Source organism: Telmatherina bonti (genome assembly GCF_933228915.1).
Source record: "Telmatherina bonti genome assembly, chromosome: 18".
NCBI lineage: Eukaryota > Metazoa > Chordata > Actinopteri > Atheriniformes > Telmatherinidae > Telmatherina > Telmatherina bonti.
This window is the reverse complement of record NC_136616.1, coordinates 13,900,957-13,921,836: the sequence shown is the minus strand read 5'-3', so window position 1 is coordinate 13,921,836 and position 20,880 is coordinate 13,900,957. Positions and strand designations below refer to the sequence as shown.

The following is a 20,880-nucleotide window of genomic DNA, read 5'->3' as shown; positions in this document are numbered from 1 at the left end:
TTTCTGTAGCTAGTTTTAGATGTTCTGCAGTGTTCTGGTTCTCTTTTTGCAGGTTATTTTTAGCTGTCCATTCAGAATGGAGTAAGATTCGTTAGGAGTTAGCCAAGCTGGTGATAGAAGAAAAAGAACATTTTCTTTCCTATTATTTATGAAATTTTACTTCACTTAGTCAACAACTTAAAAAAAAAAAAAAAATCTTACAACTTTTAATTCTATGTTTCCTACAATGGCTTTAGCATCTCTGTCCAGCAAAGTAGCACTTTTTTAAAAAAAATAAAAAACAAGCAAAAAACAAACAATAAGTGATGCATTTTTTTTTTACATTGGTGTAAGCGTGTTTTACTAAAAAATAATGTACTGACATACTTTTATTCTCTAAAACATAAATATTCTCTTCTTAGTGAAGTCTTGAACAGAAAATAAGAGAAATCTGTGTGTATTTCCTTAAGAATAAATGAAGAAAAACACATGGGTAGAAGTCTCTTGAAGTTTGACTTATATCCTATATTTCCAAACCACAGATATGCTTTGGTCCACCTCATTTCAGAAGCGTTCAGATACTGAACCTTGCTCAAGGATTGTAATTCAATGCACTTTTAACGTATCAATAAGAGTAAAGAAAATGTTTTTGGCTTAAGTATTTTCTTGAGTGTAAGCACTTTAAAACAAAATTACAATTAATAAATGCTGATGGTTGGTACAAAAAAGCTGAAATTCACTACTTTGAGGCAATTTCCACTGTGAGGCAAAGGAAGGCTAAGTTTGCATGCAAGAACACACAAAACAGCGTTATTGGCTTTTATATGCACGGCTGAGAAGGAGTTTATGAAAGAAGGAAGCAGCCAGGCCAGAACAGCTTCATAGATAACCACTGGGAAGATAAGAGGGACACAAAATAAAACTCCTATGTACGTTGGTAAAAATAGCTTTTAACCAGAAACAAGGCAAAATCAAAGACTTCTTAAATTACATATACAATCATGAAGGTATAACAAAGTAAGCGTAATAAACCGAGGGGCTGTGTCCACATTGCTTCCTCCTTCTGTAAACACCTTCAACAAAAACTGCCAAAAAAATATCAAAGTCGAGTTATTTCATCTGATACTGCACCTCAAAATGGTTGTGAAATTAAATGCACAGCGGGGTGGGTTAGTTTTTTTTTTTACTCCCACATGAATTTCAGTTTAGAGCTGGCTAATATACTTAAAATCCTGCTGGTGGATCATTTCACAAGGCTGACATCAAGATGAAATGACTCATGTTAAAGGTCATTATTTCTGCAGCACGGCTGCATAGACTCGAACTGTACAAGTCACACAACAGCCTATTAAGAACCACTTTAGAACAACAATAATAGAACCTTTGTGAACTCATCATGAACACTTCCATTATTCACAGGTTAATACAAACCCACACAAGTACATTCCTCAGCATATTTTTTGCAACATTTAAAATATTCTCCAGTTCAGTAGACGATAACGTTGAGATGTCTCAGTTTGTTCATTTTGTTGATCTGTTGCCAGTGGAGTTTTCATGGCAGTGTCAACATGAAATAAATATGCAGTCTAAAGGCTATTCAGAAGTCAAAGCAACGAAAACATTAAAGAAAATAAAAAAGTTAAATTGTAACAACTTATAATAGTACGTGTGAGATAAGATGGTTGCACACAGCATGCAAGGAGAGCACCACATTAACACATTTCCTCGTCACGCTGTTGTTCCACACTTTCGTGATTGCCTGTTGGATTTCCAGGCTGGCTGCAGCGTCTCGGAGCCAAAAACATGACGACAGTGGTGAATAACTGCAACGCAAAGCCGGTTTCCTTCTGAAAAATTCAATGAACGACACAAAAGAAAAAAAAAAATCCTCTTGTTTATCAGCAAAAAGAGCTGATGATGTCTAACAGAGGGGAAAAATGTTTCACTTCTCGTCTAACACCTCTGTAAAACCACAGAGCATCGTGGTTAGAGGGGAAGAAGGTGGGAGGAGGCGCTGTCCCTCCCTGGATGTCGGGATTAAACAGCAAAGGAAAAGCACCTCATGCGAGACTTCAGTTGACTGAAGAGTCTGCCTCAGCTGCCCCGCCTTTGATATCCCAGGTTCCTGCAGGAGAAACGGAATAGCAATGTTTTACTTCGGCTTGTTTCAAGGTCCTCAGGAGGGTTGAAAATGTACAACCAATAATTAACAGGAGAAAATTCATTTGTACTTCTCAACAAATCTTATCTTGTCGATGTTATTTGTCTCTTACAGTGTCCATAACGATTATGCACATGGCCAATAATTTAAATTAGCCATTGACACCATTTAGAAACATTTAATGGCTTTTAGGACGACCACTTAGGAGCTGGCAACTATCTCTGTTACACGTATATGTGGAATATATACACGTCACGAGTTAGTTATAATTCAAAGGACAGAAATTAAACCAGTTCCTGATGGTGGGAGATGTGCCAAAGGGTGCTAACCATTAACTGTATATAAAAAGATGGACGGAGCCTCCGTGACGTCACTCATAGGTTTCTGAAGAGCAGAATTGAAGCTTGGAGGGTAGCTCCTACAATTGCCATCCCGGCACATAAAATATGGGCAAAGAGGTGGAGCTGAGAGGGGGGCTGTGAGCATGGGGCGGGATGATCGACATTGAGGGAACTCCGAGCTGCCTGTAGCTAAGAGCTAACCCTGTGCTAACAGGAGTTAACCAGCTAACGGAGGTTAGCGGGCTAAAGCTAAGTCACGTTGTTAACCAGCGAAAAACCGCGGATGTTCTATGTTCTTCTGACTTGAAGCGGGATATCAGGTACCTGTCAATCAGAAGGACACGCCCCTAAATATGACGAACTTCTAGATTAAATTACTTTTAAATGGGGGAGTTAGGAAAAAATTCACTCCCCCCACAAGTTGTCATGAAGGTAAACCTGACCTATTAAACTGAAAATGGATTTTTGTACCAGGCTGTAAACATGCTTATTTCTGCTGTGAAGTTGGTCTTTTTAACATGGGAGTCTATGGGGATTTCCTCTGTTTTGCAGCCCCTAGTGGATGAAGGAGAAACTGCAATTATTGGCACTTTTTACCCCCGGAAGTTGTCGTTTGGTTCTAACGTACCAAAAGTTTAGAAATGTATTTTGGTCTAAAACTATTTTAAAGAGAAGAAAGAAAAACAGCCAGAAGTTAAAGTAATCAATATTACAGTTAAAACAGATGTATTTTCTGTTTAACAAGACTTTTCATCCCTGGTTCTTCTTAAACTAATAACTAACTAGTAACTGGTGACTGACAGCTCTCTCTTCATCAACTACAAACTGCTTGCTGTTGTCATTTTAGCTTACAATCAGTCCTAGTCAAGCTAGTCAAACATTAGCTTAGCCTGCTAGCAGGCTAGCTTTAGCTTGTCTTCCCGAGAAACTACAGAACTTTAAATATTACATTAAAAGTAAATCCTGCTCAGTGAAAACTAGCTAAGAAAACTAACTCTGTTGGAACAGCCTGTAACATCATCAGCAGACAGCAAACTGTCAACACAGACAGTTACTGTTACTACTGCTGTCGTCGTTTGATCAAAGTAACACTTGTCAGCTACAAGGCAAAGCTAACCAAAAACCATCAACAATACAGAAAGGTTCATTGTAATGTCTGCACTGGGTCACCAAAAAATTAACAGACATTGTAGCTTCAAGGTAACTTATCCACTGACAGAACATCAGTAATGATGTTTCTGTAATGTGCCCGAAGATGACGTTGCTGTGACAAAGATCAACTTAATTTGATGTGAAATTTTATCTTTACCTCATTTTTCTTTTACATAAAGACATTTCTGATGCCTATGCTTGAGAATCTTAACATGGAGGGAAACCATTTGCAGTCTGGGCCATCAGACCAACAAACCGAAGGAACCTCATGTAGCATGTCAGCCTGCTGATGCTCCATATCTGGACTGTTATCTCTCAGTTGTGCATAAACAACCCTAAATATTCATTCTCCCACGGACAGATCCTACAGTTGGGCATCATATGTGTCTAAAACAAATTAATTAATTTAAAAAAACATTTTAAAAAAAAAAGTAAAAAAATAAAATAATAATAATGAGTAAACATAATTTATTCTCATGTTGCTCTTTACATTATTGCCTTTTTAAAAAAAAAAAAAAAAAAATCTGTGACATGTTCAATAATCACTGATTCTGACATCCCTAGCTGTGTAATTTTTGTGTCTTACATCTGTACATGGGCAGGAGTGTGGAGAGGTGTAGGAGTGAGCAAGTTTGTGTTTTGTCTTGTCTGTATCTTAAATATTGTTTTGCGTATAATTTGTGTAATTGTTGATTATAATGTATTGTTTTATGTTTTTGGACCCCCTCAAAAATGAGGTGGTACATCTCAAGGGGCATTCTATAAAATAAACTTCTCTAAGGGGAAGAATTAGGCTTTATTGTGATGTTTTACCTGAGAGAGAACTATTGGACTTCTGCTTGTGGAGCTTTTCTTTCTCCTTCTTCACCTTGGGTATGATCTTCAGCTTCATGCTGCTGGTGCTCTTACTGCTGCTCCTCACAGAGTCCTAAAGTGCAACACAGGAAGAACATTTGATGTAATATCACAGTTTGTCAGATGGTACTGCTGTTGCTGAAACTAAGCAGTAAAGGTGACTTGTGATAAGACAGCAGAGCCTCCTCCCCACCTCCTCCGAGCACTGCATGTGTGGACAGATCCAGTGGATGTCATCCAGCTTGTGGAGCTCGGCGCTGAGGCTGTTCAGAGTTGAGCGAAGCTCCTCTTCCTCTGGACACTCCGACTGTGGAGGAAGACGTGTCAGTGCTTATGAGTGAGGTAAAATAGTTCACAGATTGTGCCCATCTGCAGATCAGCTTAAGGTTGTGATGAACATGGACATGTAAATGTGGAAATGTGTCACTTTCTTTTGAAGGAAAAGTCATCTGCATATTTTATTCATTCAGATGCTTCCTGTAGTAAAAGTTACAGAATCTCATCTCTGCCAAAAGAAGAATTAAAAAGAAAAGGCAACCTGTTCTTTTCTGTAGCATCAATCATTCGGGAATCAGTGGAAAAATCAGTGAAAGCTAGTATAAGAACAGTTTCCTCGTGTTCACTCTCCTTCACAAAAGTCCACTGGCTGCAGTTATATGAATTATTTTAATTCGGAGTTATTCATTTGGAAATAAAGTACTCTTCTTTGAGTTTACATGGAAATTGTCTAAATTGATGTTTACATGGAAAACATGTGTATTTGCCTTTTCTTAATTGCCTTTTAAATCTGAGGGTGGAGATGGGTTTTGATTGGACAAGGGACGTACTTAAATTTAAATAAACCCCACTTCCCGTTTCTCGTTTTTAGACGTAACATGGAAAAACCACATACTAAGGGTTATAATCAGATTTTCTTGACACACAGGCTACACTTATCTGAGTTTTTTTTTAAAAATTTACTCTGAATTAATTAATTCAGAATCAAAGTATTTTCCTTCCAGTTTATACAAAAAATATTAATTCCAAATTGAGATTTACATGGATACAACATAAAAAACACACAATATGAACCATTTTTGCTTTGATTTTGATTATAATTGTATTTTCTTGACACACTGGTTACCTGACGTTTTTTAATTTGGAATAAATTAATTTCTAAGTATTTTCCTTCAAGTTTACACAGAAATTGTAACTGAATTGAGGTTCCCATGGATATAACATTGAAAACCACATAATAAGAACAGTTTTTGCTTTGATTGTGATGCAAATTTTGAAGCACCAGCTTGACACGAACATACTACCTTACTTTTTCAGCAGCTGTGGAGGAGAAGGAAGACAAAAGGCAGAAATCCGTATGCGCATCATCGGGACGGGACAAAGTAACGAGCACGTGCAGAACAATCCCAATAAACTTTCAGCAAAATTCACTTTTCCATGATGGAGGAATGAATCAGTTCATATTTAAAATGGGAAAAAACCGGCCAATTACTTTGGGATTAAGTTTAATTTAAAATGGTCAATTTCATTCAGAATTAGGTGTTTACATGGTTATTTTTCACCCGTTTAAAGTGGATTAAACTTTTATTTGTAATTAAAGGAATTAAAACTCATAAATGTGTTCATTTTTCCCAAACGTCTGCTTCCATACAGCGTTAATGAAGCACTAGATCAGTGTTTTTCAACTGCTATGTGAGAGATCATCAGGTGTGCCAGGAGAAATGATCCAATTGCACCTGATTGGTCTAAAAAGTAAAGGAAAAAAAAAAAAAAATCACAAAATCCTTTTTCTTGTGTTTATCTGATGGCTATGCAAGACTCTTTGATAAGATGGACTTTAAATTATTAATATCGGCTTTTTTTTTTTTTTTTTTTTTTTTTTTTTTTTAAACAATTTGGTTTGTGCTGTGCCTTGTGACATTTTCTGTGGAAAAAGTGTACCTTGGCTCAAAAAAAGGTTGAAAAACACTCCACTACAGTACACAAACTAAACAAAGACACAAGATCACGGCGACTGAATGGCGTTAGCCGTACCAGTAGTTTCCCATCCAGCAGCATACTGGTCTCAGCCTGGAGGACTTTACTGCTGTTCACGATTTCCACTGCTGTGCTGCGACTCAGACACTAAACACACAAATACAGTCAAGTTCATGCTCTCGAATGAAAATGTTTCTGTATGTTAACAAGAAAATGGAAATTCCACCATCATTGATCAGTTTTAAACTTTGTGCCTGTTCAGTACTTTAAACCAAATGTGTCCTTGACACAACATCCTGGATTTCAGGTTAACCAGGGGAACAATCAGACTCCAGCATATTGCTGAAATCTGCATGCTTTGGTTCTCCATTTCATCAGTCACACTGGCCATCTGTCCGTCCATCTGTCTGTCCTCCTCGCCTCAGTGTCTTACCTCGGGGTTGGACAGCTTGGCCTCTGTGAGCACCAGGGCCGTGGCGTTGACGGCGTGAGCCAACTCCTGCTCCACCAGCTTGTGGGTTTTGGCTGCCTCGCGGATTCTGGGGAGGAAATTGAGGACTCTATCAGAGTTGTGATTTAGCATTTCACTGAGCTGCAAAGACACAATGCTAGTGATGATTCCAGCCTGTTGATGTTGATAAAAGCATCAGCCGAAGGCTTATGTTCTTCTACAAGAGGTTCATCAGTCAGCAAACATCTCCAGCTTTACAGACTGACTTTACATTTACTCATTAGTTTTTTTTTATTTGTTTGATTTTTTTTATTGAACAACAAATCATTTCATTATAATACTAAGCAAAAGAATTCTTGAATTATAAATCACACCATATTCTATATTAATCACTTATTCTGCCTTATTTAACCCTTTTGAGCTGAGGTTTGGGTCAAAAATTCTCTTTACTTTCTGGTTATTTTACAAAAAAAAAAAAAAAGAGTAATACGAATGATTCATAATGTTAAATATCTGGAACATACTAATGCATTATTTTTAAAACCAATATTATTAAAGAATATGGATATTGTTGAATTTTAAACAGCACAAATATTGTCCAAATGAAAAAAATAACAACACCATTTAGCATTCAAACACTGTTCTGGGAAAACGAGGAAGTTTATAATCTCAGGGGAAAATTTGACTTAAAAACACACCGGGTGAGGACAGCACTGAGGGGATTCTGTGTTTCCGTACGAGGGGTAAAGTTGTGGAATGGGTTAGAACAAGGGTTGAAGCAGTGTCCACATATGATACAATTAAAAAACTATAAAAAGATATTTGCCAGGTACATGGCTGCAGAAGAGTTAATATTCAGCAAGAGTCACTGACAATGCTGTATATATTGTTGTTTATTTGTCCCTTTCTTTATATACAGATGTAAAGAACAGTAAAAACATTTTGAAATATTATTTGTAATATATATGTATGTGTGTGTATATCAATACGCGGTAACACTGATGGCAAAGGGGTGGACTTTAAAATTTTTGTTTACTTCTGCCCACTCCTTTTCGAGTATTTTGTTGTTTCTTTTTTTTTTTTAAAGTTACTTTTGTTTCTTTTGTATGCTTTATTTTATTTTATTGGACATATCGAAATAAACTTTCCAAACAAATCAGACTTTCTTTTTGAATGAAAAGGAATTAAAACATCTTGTCGGTGTAATGGAGAAAACTTCAATAAGCTCCATAATTGCAGTGGGATTAACAATTCCCTAAATGTGGAGCAGAATTGACCTTTTATGGTTTCCGTTCTGCAGATGAGCTTTGCTATCAAGCAACATGAAGGATGATGATGTTTTCACTTAAAGTATTAACTTTAATGGCACCATGAGGTGTTAGAAATACATTTCTATGTTATAAAAACTCATCCAGACCGACACAAACTACATCTGATGCTTTGTTACAGAAGATTTTCCCATTTCGCAATAAATCCCATGATTAATTTCTCAGTTTGCTTAATGATTATTCCTTAATAATTCATTACTTTCTTCCTGCTGTTCCCTACTTGTTTCATACTTCCTATTTGACACGGTTCTCCAGGGCGGAGGACAGCATTCCTCTGTAGGGAAAGAGTTGAAAAAAAAGAAAAGCTGAATAAATGTATGATTTTCTGTAAAAAAAAAAAACAAACATAACAGACTAATTTTCTGATGAGAACACGTGGGTAAAAATCTGCAACTTGTCAACTAACATGTGAGAAAACTGTTAAACTCGCTGGCTGATAAAAACGCCTTTTAACGCCACCTTCCTACGATGTCCTCTACGGTTTAGTGCCTGTGTTGTTCTCACTCTCATATGTAAGTCGCTTTGGATAAAAGCATCTGATAAAAGACTGTAGAATAGAATAGAATAGAAGAGTAGATTGGCTTTTTGTCCATGACTTTTATAGCTTGATTGAACAATGACCCGGTGGACTTTGTGACTGAGGGATGGGCCTGCCCCCATGGGCCTGCCCCCATGCTGTCATGCTGTATGATACCTGTGAAATCATAGCATAAATGTCTGAAATTAATCAGGAACTGAATCCCAGATTTAGTTCCTGATTAATTCTAAACAATATAAATTGTTTTCAGATTTTATTTTTCATGTGTTTCTCAAATTTCATTAGGGGGTCAAGAATCAAGCAGAGATGAGTAAATTCTGGTACAGACTCTATGACTTAGATTCAGCTGAAATCTTTACTGTCCAACAGAAAATCTCTGGTTTATTTCCCTGAGATGGACCATGACAGAGTGGGAATGTGTCAAATCGGTTTAGGAAAATAAGCTTTATGTTACAGTTTAGTCTGATTTCACATGAACGTTACAGTCTATAAAACAGATGATCTTTCAACTCTATCTCACTTTGTTTTCCTTTTTGTACCGTCTTTACAGAAAATGAATTATACCAGAAGAAAGAGGATGAAGAAGAGCATACAGACTGCTATCAACAACAAGTCCAAACTGTCTACTGTCTTTCTGGAATAAGTATGTATACATCCAGCCATCCATAGTAAATATAGTCTATGTTGCTTTACTTAAACAACAAGATGAAAGAAAAGACAGTTATGGACACGTTTACGAACACATACAGTTGTGCTCATATGTAATCATCTCCTTTCATTAAAGAAAAGGCTGAATTTACAACGGTCACTCAAATAACTGGAGACTTAAAAAAGGAACAATAAATAAAAATTTGCAAAAATATAATTTACTAATATAAGACACTGTTTTTTCATTTAATTGAGTTGAAGAAAGAAAACAAACAAATATACAAATGGGTCCTGGACAAATTAGAGCACTTTTCTGTTGAACAGTGGGACAAAATACCTGTCAACAGGTGCAGAAGTCTGACTGAGAGGAACAGAAAACACCTGACTGGAGCGGAAACATTAAAGGATTGTTCAACTAGATATTAGTTTATGAGTGATGTAATATGTAATAAATTATCTTATTTGTTTGCCTTTTTAAAAAAAAAAAAAAAATTCTATTGAACCAGAATTAGTAAATAATGTAATGATTTTTATAAAATTGTTATTTCTTATTACTTTAGTCAATTTCAGCTTACAGGCAGCTGTTTTTTTCCTTCTTTAATGAATAAATATGAGCACAACTGTATATCAAAACACAGCAAAGAAATAAAAATTAAATATGAAACACGGCAGCAATCACATTAAATGAACAAACATCTCATCTGGATGTAAGTGAAAGTGTCACACACTTGTTGATGAGAGCGTCAGCCACGATTCCCAGCTGCTGAACCTGAGCACACTCCTCCTCCGTCAGGTACTCCATGGACTGCTGCGAGTTAAGGCGAGGCCTGGCGGCGCGGTAGCTGTCGATCTTCCTTTTATCCTCCCACGACTTCAGCGTGCTCTCAAACGCCTGGTTGCAAAAAAAAAAAAAACAAAAACAAGGAAAATTCAGGCAGTTTTATTTTTCTAAAGGACACACACACAAGAAGCTCTATATAAAATACATCTCCTCGTATTCTGCTCACACACAAGTGTCAGTATTTTACTCAATACACACCACATTTAAGAGGATAAAACCAGTCAGTTAACAGTCTTCACTCTCAGATGTGCTCAAGGATGGAAACCATGGAAACAAACCTCTGAAGAGAGCTCTCAGAGGTTCGAGCAGCATGAAGAGAGGACAAACACAGTGGGCACGGATTTGTTTCAAGAAGTCCCGAAATAGAAAGAGTCAACAATGTGAGCGGAGAGCTGGAGACGAGGGGCTGAGTGGATTTTTCAGCTGAAACATTTATGAAAGGAGGGATGTTTGACTCCGCGGCGGACAGACGCTGACAAACACACGGTGTACAATCAGAATTCGCTGACAGAGGTGTTGGCCTGGCCTGTATCTTACCCTGTCCCTGGTGAGCATCTGAGCTCGGTTCTTGTGGACGATCTTAACGATGCCTGGAGGCTGGATCCAGGCTTCCCCGTCCACCTGCACAGGAACGCCCTCCTCTCCCAGGATGGTGATCTTCACCTGCCGGCACTAAACACAAGCAGAAAAGCAGTTTCTTTCTTCCTCTTCTTAAAAAACAAGAACTGTAAATGCGTTTATTCGTAATGAAGAGAATTTATGCACATGCATGAAAGTTTGTTTGGACACAGGTATAAAAAATCATAATAAAAATATAAAAAAGTAATTATTTGTATGTTTCATTCATATCGTGCCTTAAAAGGTGGAGTATGTAAGATTTTCAATATTTTCAAAATAAATTAACTAATAAAATAACGACAATCATAATTAGAAACTTTTTTGAACAAATAGGTTCCAGTCTGTCCATATTTGATGCGTTATTAAATTACAAGTTTAATTAATGACAAAAAGCACTTTTTTTTTTTTTTTACTGGTAGCCAAACATTTAAGAAGGGTCTTTGACATTAATTAAACTTGTAATTTAATAACACATCAAATATGGACAGACCGGAACCTACATGTTTAAAAAAAATCTAATTATGATTGTAGTTATTTTTTAGTTAATTTTTTTTAATATTAAAAATCTTACATACTCCACCTTTAATGATCTTAACTTCCACTCCTCAACGTATTTGAGGAAAGGCCGTCATGTGGGTTTGAATTTCAGTGCAGACTCTTTAATTTGAGACGTTGCATAATTTCTGTAATCCTTTGTGAATGTGTGGGGGATGAGGACTCTTTTCATTCCAACAGCGTAAGCCTCCTGGTGAACAGGATATAGAAAGCTGACGCTACTATTATGGTTATTCAATAGTTTCCCCAAATAAAGACATGAGGGGGCTCCGGCGCTACAGGTTGCTTTAGTATTACAGCTAAAGTAAGGAGAAACGGTCGCAGCTGTAAACAGGTCTGACGCCGATATGTGGAAGCAAAGCGTGGGTCTGCTTACATTCATCACAAGCATGTCTTTGATGTATGGATGAGATATGTACGTGTAAATCTTCCTACAAAGGCTGAGCTGTGCAGAGAAAGAAGATTATACACCTTACCAGTAAGCTGCCTAGGATCTTAACCACTTTATAAATGGAAGAGAGAAAAGGGGGAAAGCACGGTAATTGTAGGTTATTAAAATGATAATGTCTTACAAACAAACGCTCCTTTTCTTCTATTTCTTTTTTGAAGCTCTTTGCTCTGCGGCAGTTCACTGAGCAGCTCCTGTGAGCGACATTATAAAAGCCATAAAAGACAGCAGGTAGCAGACGTGTCGACTGATCAGCTGCAGTGGGAAGTTTTTTGTTTAAAGCTCTGCTGCTGAGTTTTACAAGCGTTTTATTTAGTCCGTTTTTCTTTTAACCCGTTTTCTTTTCACTGTGTGGTGAGTCGAGGTAAAGTAATAATATGATCAACGGGTTTACAGTTTCTCAAGTGTACTTTATATTCCTACAAAACAACATCTGTCAAAGGAAAGTTTTCCCCGTCCTTTAATGTTCCTTAGCCTGGTTAGTGCTTTCGCTCTTTTAGATATCTATAACTATTTTATTAAGAAAACTTTGCTTCTTTGCAATGTTTCTTTAAGGTAACTTTGCTGGAAAGGACCAGGGGAGAAACTCCTCCACTTCTTGATACTGTTTTACAAGTTTATTTTTTTAATGAAGTTGCTCCCTTTTTTTGATCTTTGATGGTCAAAACACTGTTACTCACAAAATGTAAAAGTCTTTTAAACCACAAACGTCTTCTAACCAAGAACAACGTTAGCATCTCAAGTATGCTCGCTTAGCACAGCTAACTTACAGCTAGCTAACATGACTTTTGCTGTAGACATAAATACCTAGACGTATCATAGCGCCGCCATACAGTTGTACAACTGTATTTCTATATCAATAAATTAATAAATGTAAAAAAAGAAAGTCAACTGTAGTCAAGAGAAAATCAGCAGCTATTCCTGTATTTTGTTCAGCATACGGATGCAATAACTGGTGAAATGCTAAAAAGCAGATCGTGTGGAATTACATTTCACAAGTATGGTTGAATAATATTTTATTTCACCAGATAAAAATAGATATATAAATCCGAATGCATCAATAAACAATCAAAAATGTTGGTACCAAATTCATTTATATATTTATTTACATTATGTATATACAATGTCTATATAATCATATATCTACCAAAAAAATTGTTTTGCATAAAAGCACGTTGTTTTAAATGTTTGACAGTGATCCCTATCATAATAATATCTCTGCCCTTTGTAACAAACCAAACAATGAGAAAAATAAGGTAAAAATTTGTGAAGTTATTGGGTTGGGCCTACACCTTGCAAATAAATTGGGGCGCATAGGAGACCCATCCAAGATGGTGACATGATGAGACTTCAGCTTGTATAGGCAGCGTGATGCTATGTCGCGTCTACTTATATATGTCTATGCAATACACCCACAGCACAGCTAGTTTACAGCTAGCTAACATGACTTTTCCTACATTTGCCTTAAATGTCAGTAAATGTTAGATGATATAATCCACTTATAAACATATTTATAACATTTCTGTCATTTGTGCTAGCCTTTAGCATCTGTTTTGTTTCCTCTTCTCAGATACTGAAGGTTAAACCAGCTGAATAAAACCAGCGTGTATTTTTTTATTTCACTTTTTAATTAAAAGAGACAAGTTAAATATTGACCTATTTCACATGTTAGCCTGTAATACAATCCTTCTGCTCTGCTCGAACTATAAAGTTTCATAAACTTACCATAAACATTTAGTGGGACCAAACTACCATTTAAACAAAGATCACTGACATGATGAAGTGGTAGAATGGCTTATAATCAGCTCTACTGTAGACAGCTGGATCTAGCCCTCATGTTCATTAGATTATTTAGACAAAACAAAAACATATTTTAAGAAAATAAAAACTAGATTTGGTGATAGTCATGTCAGTTGAATAGAATAGCTCCTGATGTTTCAGTCACTAACGAGGAACTTAATAATTAAAATGGAAAAAAAGGACACTTACACTTGAATTACCATATATTTTCATTCCATTTGACTGCGTTTCTTTTATAAGTCCACAGTTTGATATTCTGCTTTGAAATTTCCCAGAAGAGCAGCTGAGCCGGGGGCACATTATGAAACGCTTCATTTTATGCTTGTAAAAGTGGACATTAGTGTATCTAAAACAAACCACAGATGTGTCGCTAGTTCAGATACTCCAGGCGGTGATGGGTCATTAGGGAAAGTGACTAAAACAGCAAAACAGCTAACTTGCACCAAAGTATTTGTTAACAATTTAATACGATTTCTTCACTGTTCATCATATAACTTGAATTTTGTTCCAACTTTTTAAATTGATATTTACTTAATATTTTAACCTTCAAATTTTCTGATCAAGCTAACCTCCAGCTTAATGCTTTTTCTGAATGCTTGTTTGATTTTCTTCATCTTTTATAATCTGTTTTATGGTTTTTTCCACATTTATTTTCCTATTTATTGTTAATACTATTTATTTATTTATTTGTCTCTTTTTATTGTTTTGGTTTTTTTTTCCCCCAGACACACTGTTTTTACACATTTTTCATTTTACTTTAATCAGTTTTTTATCATGAACTGTTTTATTCATCTTTATTCTGGTTTTTAAGGTTATTTGATCTTTTTTTATTTTTTTTATTTTTAACTCCAGTCATTTCCACCTGGGGATCCTTCATGCCGATGGCTTTGTCTGTTCAGTCTACAGGGTTGTTGCCATGGTGACTACCCTGGTCTGAATGGCCTTGGGGGTCCTGCACTGCAGACCTGTGGCTGTAGGGTGGACCCCAGGCCTGCCCTGACCTGGGGGTATCCTGTAGTGGATCAATTGTCCTTGACTGAAGACAATGGCGGAGCTGGCTTTTGGTGTGAATGGATCTTCAAAATATTGTTTCATCACAGCAACATCAAGCCAGATATTTTTATCCTGTTAGACAGTTTTACATTCAGTTATAAGACTAATTGGAGGATGGGAGATCACGTTCATGCAAACTGGGGTAGGTGTGGGTAAGGGTACATGTGCTGTGTGTGTGTGTGTGTGTGTGTGTGTGTGTGTGTGTGTGTGTGTGTATATAATTGTATCTGAAAAAAAATTGTTTTTATAATTGTGTGCAAATTGTGTTGCTGTGTGCATCAAAAGGGTTCTACAAATAAAGTTTAATTTGATTTGATCTAATCCAGATATGCATATGTTATAGTTCACATTCCAACTTACATTGAACTTTTGTATTTTTGTATTAACAATCAATTAAAAAGATTAATGTGAAATATTATCAAAAAGAAATCACAAATGAATCAATGAAGAAAATCCAAACAGCCCAGAAAACTGTGTACCAAAATGCATCTATAAGCTAACAGTAGGACTGTTACAACACTTCCAAGAGGTAGGTTTTACACAGATCTTCCAAAGTACAGACATGTTTTTAGGCAGTTTGGTGTGTGTAATACCTGTGCAATGCGGTGGTGCTGCAGGTTGATGACTCTGGAAACGGCCATCTGCATGCTGCCAAACACCGCCACCACCTCCAGCTTCTTATCGTCAAATGACGGAGCTCCAAAGTTCTGAACAATACAAAATAACATCACTTAAAATGGCCCTTCTGTTTGATAAATTTAGAATTTATAGCTGCACAACACTCACATTATCCTCCTTGGTGCCTCCCCAGAAGTTGATTCCACCTGCGTAGCTGGGTATGTTGAGAACAGCTAAACCCTGCAGACTCGGCAGAGAAATGTGGACCCCGTCACACTGTGGAGGCAGAGGATGAGATCAGCCGACTGCAGTTTGTCATCCAGAGTATAAATCACACTTTTATGTTTGTTAGCAGAAATCTGACCTCCAGCTGAACTCTCTGCTCCAGGTTCTTGTAAGTCTTCTGGACCAGTTCTTTGGTCCCCAGGACTCCATACCACATCATGTTTTTGGTGCGACTACTGTAGATGGAGACGGAAACAACCAATCAGATGTGGTCTCACTGACCTGGAATCTTTAGGTTAAAACTAGCGACCGTACATGAAAGATGGATGGAGCATCCAGTGGTTAAAAAGTGAGGCATATGAGGAAGCGCATAAAGATGCAGTTCCCCCTTTATCCACTAGAGGCTCCAAAAAAGAGCAAATCCAACAGACTCCCATGTTAAAAAGACCAACTTCATAGCAGAAATAAACATGTTTACAGCCTGGTACAAAAATCCATTTTAGGTTTAATAGGTCAGGTTTACCTTCATGACAACTGTGGGGGGAGTGAATTTTTTTCTAACTCGCCCATTTTAAAGTAATTTAATCTAAAAATTCTGCATATTTAGGGGCGTGTCCTTTTGATTGACATGTACCTGATCTCCCGCTGCAAGAAGGAAGAATGTAGAACAACCGTGGATTTTAGCTGGTTAACAAAGTGACTTAGCTTTAGCCCGCTTACCTCCGTTAGCTGGTTACTATACAAGGGGGCAAATTTCTAAGGACGACATTAGAACAGCAAAATCATCTGATTTAATTCATCTAGTGGAGGTAAACACTGACCGATTATTGACATTTTAATTAAAAAAAGGCACTTCTGCCTGACTTCTTTTTGTTATCAGATGCATTTATGATGGTTTCAGACCTGATGTTACTGTCATGTGTTGGTTCTTTGCCGTAATCTTTTCTGTTTCAGTCAAATGTCATCAGATTTTTTAATTTTTACTACTTGATTACTCGTGTTTCATAATTCTTTTCAGCCTATTTGTCACGGGGTAAGGGGTTGATGTCCTGCCTCTAGTCACACGATTTCACACTATAGGTATGTTTCCATTACACCTAGAATTGCGCAAAAACTAAATATCACAAGTAAAAAAAAAAACAAAAACGCTAATGGTAACACATTTTGAAATAAGTCGCAAATATTGCTAGAATATCTTTACACTCTCATGAGGTGATTTTTCATATGTTTTGATAAAGTAACATATTGCAAAAGTGTAATGGAAACACTTTTCGCATGTACTTGTCCCCGAACGTGACGTTGGCGGCGTCATGACCAGTTAATTTCCGATAAAGATGGCGCGATGCGGAACAAACAACAGCAAATTTCAAGGTTTTAGAAAAGAAAAAATGTTGGAGGAAAGTCTAGAAAAGATGTCGCAAATTTTCCACAGCAAGTATGAAATCCCAAAACGACACTATGTGGCTACCTTGCATAAGCCACAATTTTCATAAAATCTCGCTGGAGCAACGAGATTTTAAGAGACTTGAGGCTAATGCGCTAAACACTGTTCAATGTATACACCCACAAATCGCATTTGTTGTTTGTTGAAACTTACATATATATATATATTTTTTTTTTATTTTAGAAAAAATGTAATGGAAACGCAGCTACTGACGTTAGCTATTAGCTGTAGTTTGGCACCAAATACATGGAGGGCGTGCTTGTAACTTATCTGAATCAGCAACAAAACAGAATTACGTATCATTCTGTACCTCATCACCTGAAAGGACATGCAAACTTGTCCATACGTGGTAGGCGTAATGATGCGGTTAAACAGCAAGGTGCCAGAGAGCACCCATCTGTTGTTGGCATTGTTAGCGAACCACTAGATGGGAGTAAGTCTCGCACACTGCGGCTTTGATTAAAGAGAGGTTAATGAGCTACGTTACTCAGGTAAAAACACTACAATCTGTTTCTGTACCTGCATTTTTTTGGGTGCTCGTCTCTCTTGTTGTTGAACTCCAGGGAGATTTTGGCGTCCAGGCCGATGCCAAAGTAGTTGTTCATCACACACTTCTCTGAGCACTGACTACGGATACATGCAGACTGTTAATTAATGCATGATGACACCTGCACACACAGACGAGCAGGAGTAAACACACACACAGACTTACACGGTGTCTTCGCTGAAGGTGACAGTGTTGAGGTTCTCTGGTTTCTCCAAGACGATGGGGGCTGTGGGACTCAAACCTCCTGGATAAAACCAAATTGTTTGCATGAAATATTTGAAACATTGGAATACTTAACGTTACAAAAGGTTAATTTTTATGTTTTATTTATTTTATTTTAGTCTGATGGATTGAAATTTCTTCAAACCACCTCTGACAAGATCTGCTGGCTGAGAGAAAAATGTCTTCTACACTTGCATCCCTCCTGAGTTCCAACTAAAAGGAAACTTACGCGGCTCAGCATCCTTCAGCTCCTCACTGTTCTCTCTTTTGATGGAGGATGACGATGGCATCCTCTGGACTTGTGTGTGTCGGTTCTGCTCATCTACCACTGAAATGACGATGCATGGTCAGTGAACTGCAAACAGCGTGCTCACATCTCGATGTTTTAAAAAAAGATGACAGCAACAGATAAAGGAGAAGAGGAAGAAGGCCCGCTGGCCGCTGTGCTACCTTTCTCAGCCTGCTCGATGATCTGCCTCAGGGCTTTCTTCAGGCTGTTGGCTCTGAGCATCAGCTGCTCCTTGGATCGATATGTTTTACCTTCTGAACCCGACTCGCCGCCACTTTCTCCTGGACTTGAGCTGCTACTTTCCTGGCTGGGAACTGAACCAGCTGGTACCACCTGGATGAAAATAGATGAGTGACAAAACCTGTCAAATATAACCTATTAGGTGACTTTCACACTCAACCTGACTTCCCCTTAAGCATATTACAGCCGTAGGAGTTTGCCAGTGTCAACACAGCTGCAGTAAAACCATATTGAGTATGGTTACATGTTTTTTAATTTGGAATTAATAAATTCTCCTACGAGTTTACATGAACATAATAATTCCGAATAAAGGTTTACATGAAACACATCCTCACTTAATTCCTCTTTAGAGCATGGGTTGGGAAGGGTTCTGATTGGACAGAGGGTGCACGTGACGTATGACGTATACCGGAAATAAAGTTGGCTCCCTGCTTCTCATCTTTTCAGTCGTAACTTGTAAAAACTACATTATAAGTACCAGTTTTGCCTCTATTTTCATTATAAATGTGAAGTAGCAGCTCAACACGAGCATACTACTTCACTTTTTGCGGCAACTGAGAAGAAAAAGAAAGATAGACCACGGGAGGCAAAACAACACACGTCATCGGGACAGGACAAGGTAACGAGCATGCTTAGAACGACCAGAATTGACTTAGAGCGGAATTAAGGTTTACATGACAGAGGAATAAAATAGTTCGGAAATAAAATGCGAATAAACCAGGCACTTACATCGGAATTAAATTTAATTCAGAATAGAAATTAGCATTAGAGGGCTGCACAGTGGAATAGTGGTTAGCACGTTGGGTCGATCCTCGGCTCGGGCGAGGATGTTCTCTCCGTGTATGTGTGGGTTCTCTCCAACTTCCTTCCACCGTCTAAAGACGGTTATTTGATTACTCTAAATTGCCCATAGGAGTGAGTGGTTGTTTGTCTCTGTGTGGCCCTGTAATGGACTGGCGAGCTGTCCAGGGTGTAGCCTGCCTTTCGCCCAAATGACAGCTGGGATAGGCTCCAGCTTTCCCACGACCCTTCGTCGGACTAAGCAGTTAGGATAATGAATGAATGAATTTGCATTAGGAATTAAGTGTTTACTTGGTAATTTTTCATCAGTTTAAAGCAGAATTAACTTTTATTCTGTAATAAAAACAAGAATTAAAATGTCACATGTAAACATAGCAAATGTCTTTTCAAGCATCCATTACTACTATTCCTGCTTAGGTGCAACTTCACTTGTCTGCTTCACTTTGAGCAGCAGTACTTAGTATCATTGACAGACAGAGCTGCTGTAGGATAAGTGGCTAAAATTCAGTGCACTTCCAGTTTTACTGAGCAGGAGCTTAAAATCATGGTGACATTTTCAGTGCTCTGCTTTTTCATTGACAACACCTGCATCAGTTTGTAAATAAGCGAATCTAAAAGGAAAGGACACACATTTAACTGATGTTGTTAGACTTCCCACGAAGAAACCAGAGATGTGTAACACTGCTAAATCCATTACAGCTTAAATATCATCTGTGAAAGGAGCCAGAAATGCAGCTAATGATAAAATGTGATAAACACTCTTGTACCATTAATCCAGTGTATTGTGACTGCTGACAGACAAAATAAGAAATGTTTACTGTCTTGTAAAAAGAGCACCTGGAAGTGTTGGGATATGTTACAAAGCAACTAAACTTTTTTTTTGCCACGAAGGTGTTTTGAAAGCAGACATACATAGATAACTGTAAGGTCATGAGTGACTGTGACAGTAGCTAGATGGTTGGGTCGTGGTATCGCCACTGTAGCTCTAGTGTGTTGCTCCCAGTCTGCAGTGATCAAGATGTCCAAAGCGGAACAAAGGGTGACCCAAGTTGTCAGATCCAAAAAGACCAGCTCAAACTGTTCAGCTAATCCTGGTTGTTGATAGATGCAAATGTTGAGCTGCAGTGAGTTTGTTTGTTAATGCTGCTTTTCATGCCATAAATCACAACATTTAATTATAGAGGTCTCAACATGTTATTGGGACTGAAGTGACCACATTACGCTGATTTACATTATATTTACCTTCCTTAAGGCTTAGGTTATATTTCGAAAACGTCTGTCTGATCGTTAGCAACACAACTTGAAAAGTTATGGAAAGATTTTCATTGATTTTCCTGGAAATCTCAAAAATGTAAAAAGGCATAAGTGTTTAGATTTTGGAGGTGATGTGAATCACCAGTTAGATCCATGACTCTTAATTATGGGAAGATAGGGATTATATAATTTTGCCATTAGAGCTTCTACTAATGGTCAATTATTCATTGGCAAAAAAGCTCCAAAGACTTGGTAGGGGTCTGTGATCTCGAAGAGCTGACAAAGATTTCAACTACCAAACACTGAATCGACACAAACCAGAGTATGTCATGGAGTTCCTCAGGGTTCTGTGCTCAGACCAATACATTTCACGTTTAAGTCCTTTGTTGAGAGGACAGGTGGCATAAATGTGTACTTCTATGCAGACGATACCCAGCTACACATATCCATGAAACGTCATGAAACCAATCAGTTTAAACAAACCTGATCAATCAATTC

General features: G+C 37.6%; 1 protein-coding gene across 1 annotated transcript in view; it reads right to left on the bottom strand.

Moving 5' to 3' along the window:
- Window positions 1-1,545: 1,545 nt before the first annotated feature.
- Window positions 1,546-20,880, bottom strand: part of LOC306769557 (diacylglycerol kinase delta) — a gene marked incomplete at its 5' end in the record, with an annotated part of 97,589 nt that continues 78,254 nt past the window's right edge. The window contains 14 exons of the mRNA XM_079258221.1: window positions 1,546-2,104; window positions 4,447-4,561; window positions 4,682-4,795; window positions 6,520-6,609; window positions 6,896-7,001; window positions 10,156-10,319; window positions 10,806-10,940; window positions 15,336-15,449; window positions 15,529-15,636; window positions 15,725-15,821; window positions 17,549-17,656; window positions 17,742-17,820; window positions 18,028-18,126; window positions 18,249-18,420. Coding sequence (XP_079114347.1) covers window positions 2,052-2,104; window positions 4,447-4,561; window positions 4,682-4,795; window positions 6,520-6,609; window positions 6,896-7,001; window positions 10,156-10,319; window positions 10,806-10,940; window positions 15,336-15,449; window positions 15,529-15,636; window positions 15,725-15,821; window positions 17,549-17,656; window positions 17,742-17,820; window positions 18,028-18,126; window positions 18,249-18,420 — 1,554 coding nt within the window. The 3' untranslated portion in view covers window positions 1,546-2,051. The remainder of the gene's footprint in view (window positions 2,105-4,446; window positions 4,562-4,681; window positions 4,796-6,519; window positions 6,610-6,895; window positions 7,002-10,155; window positions 10,320-10,805; window positions 10,941-15,335; window positions 15,450-15,528; window positions 15,637-15,724; window positions 15,822-17,548; window positions 17,657-17,741; window positions 17,821-18,027; window positions 18,127-18,248; window positions 18,421-20,880) is intronic.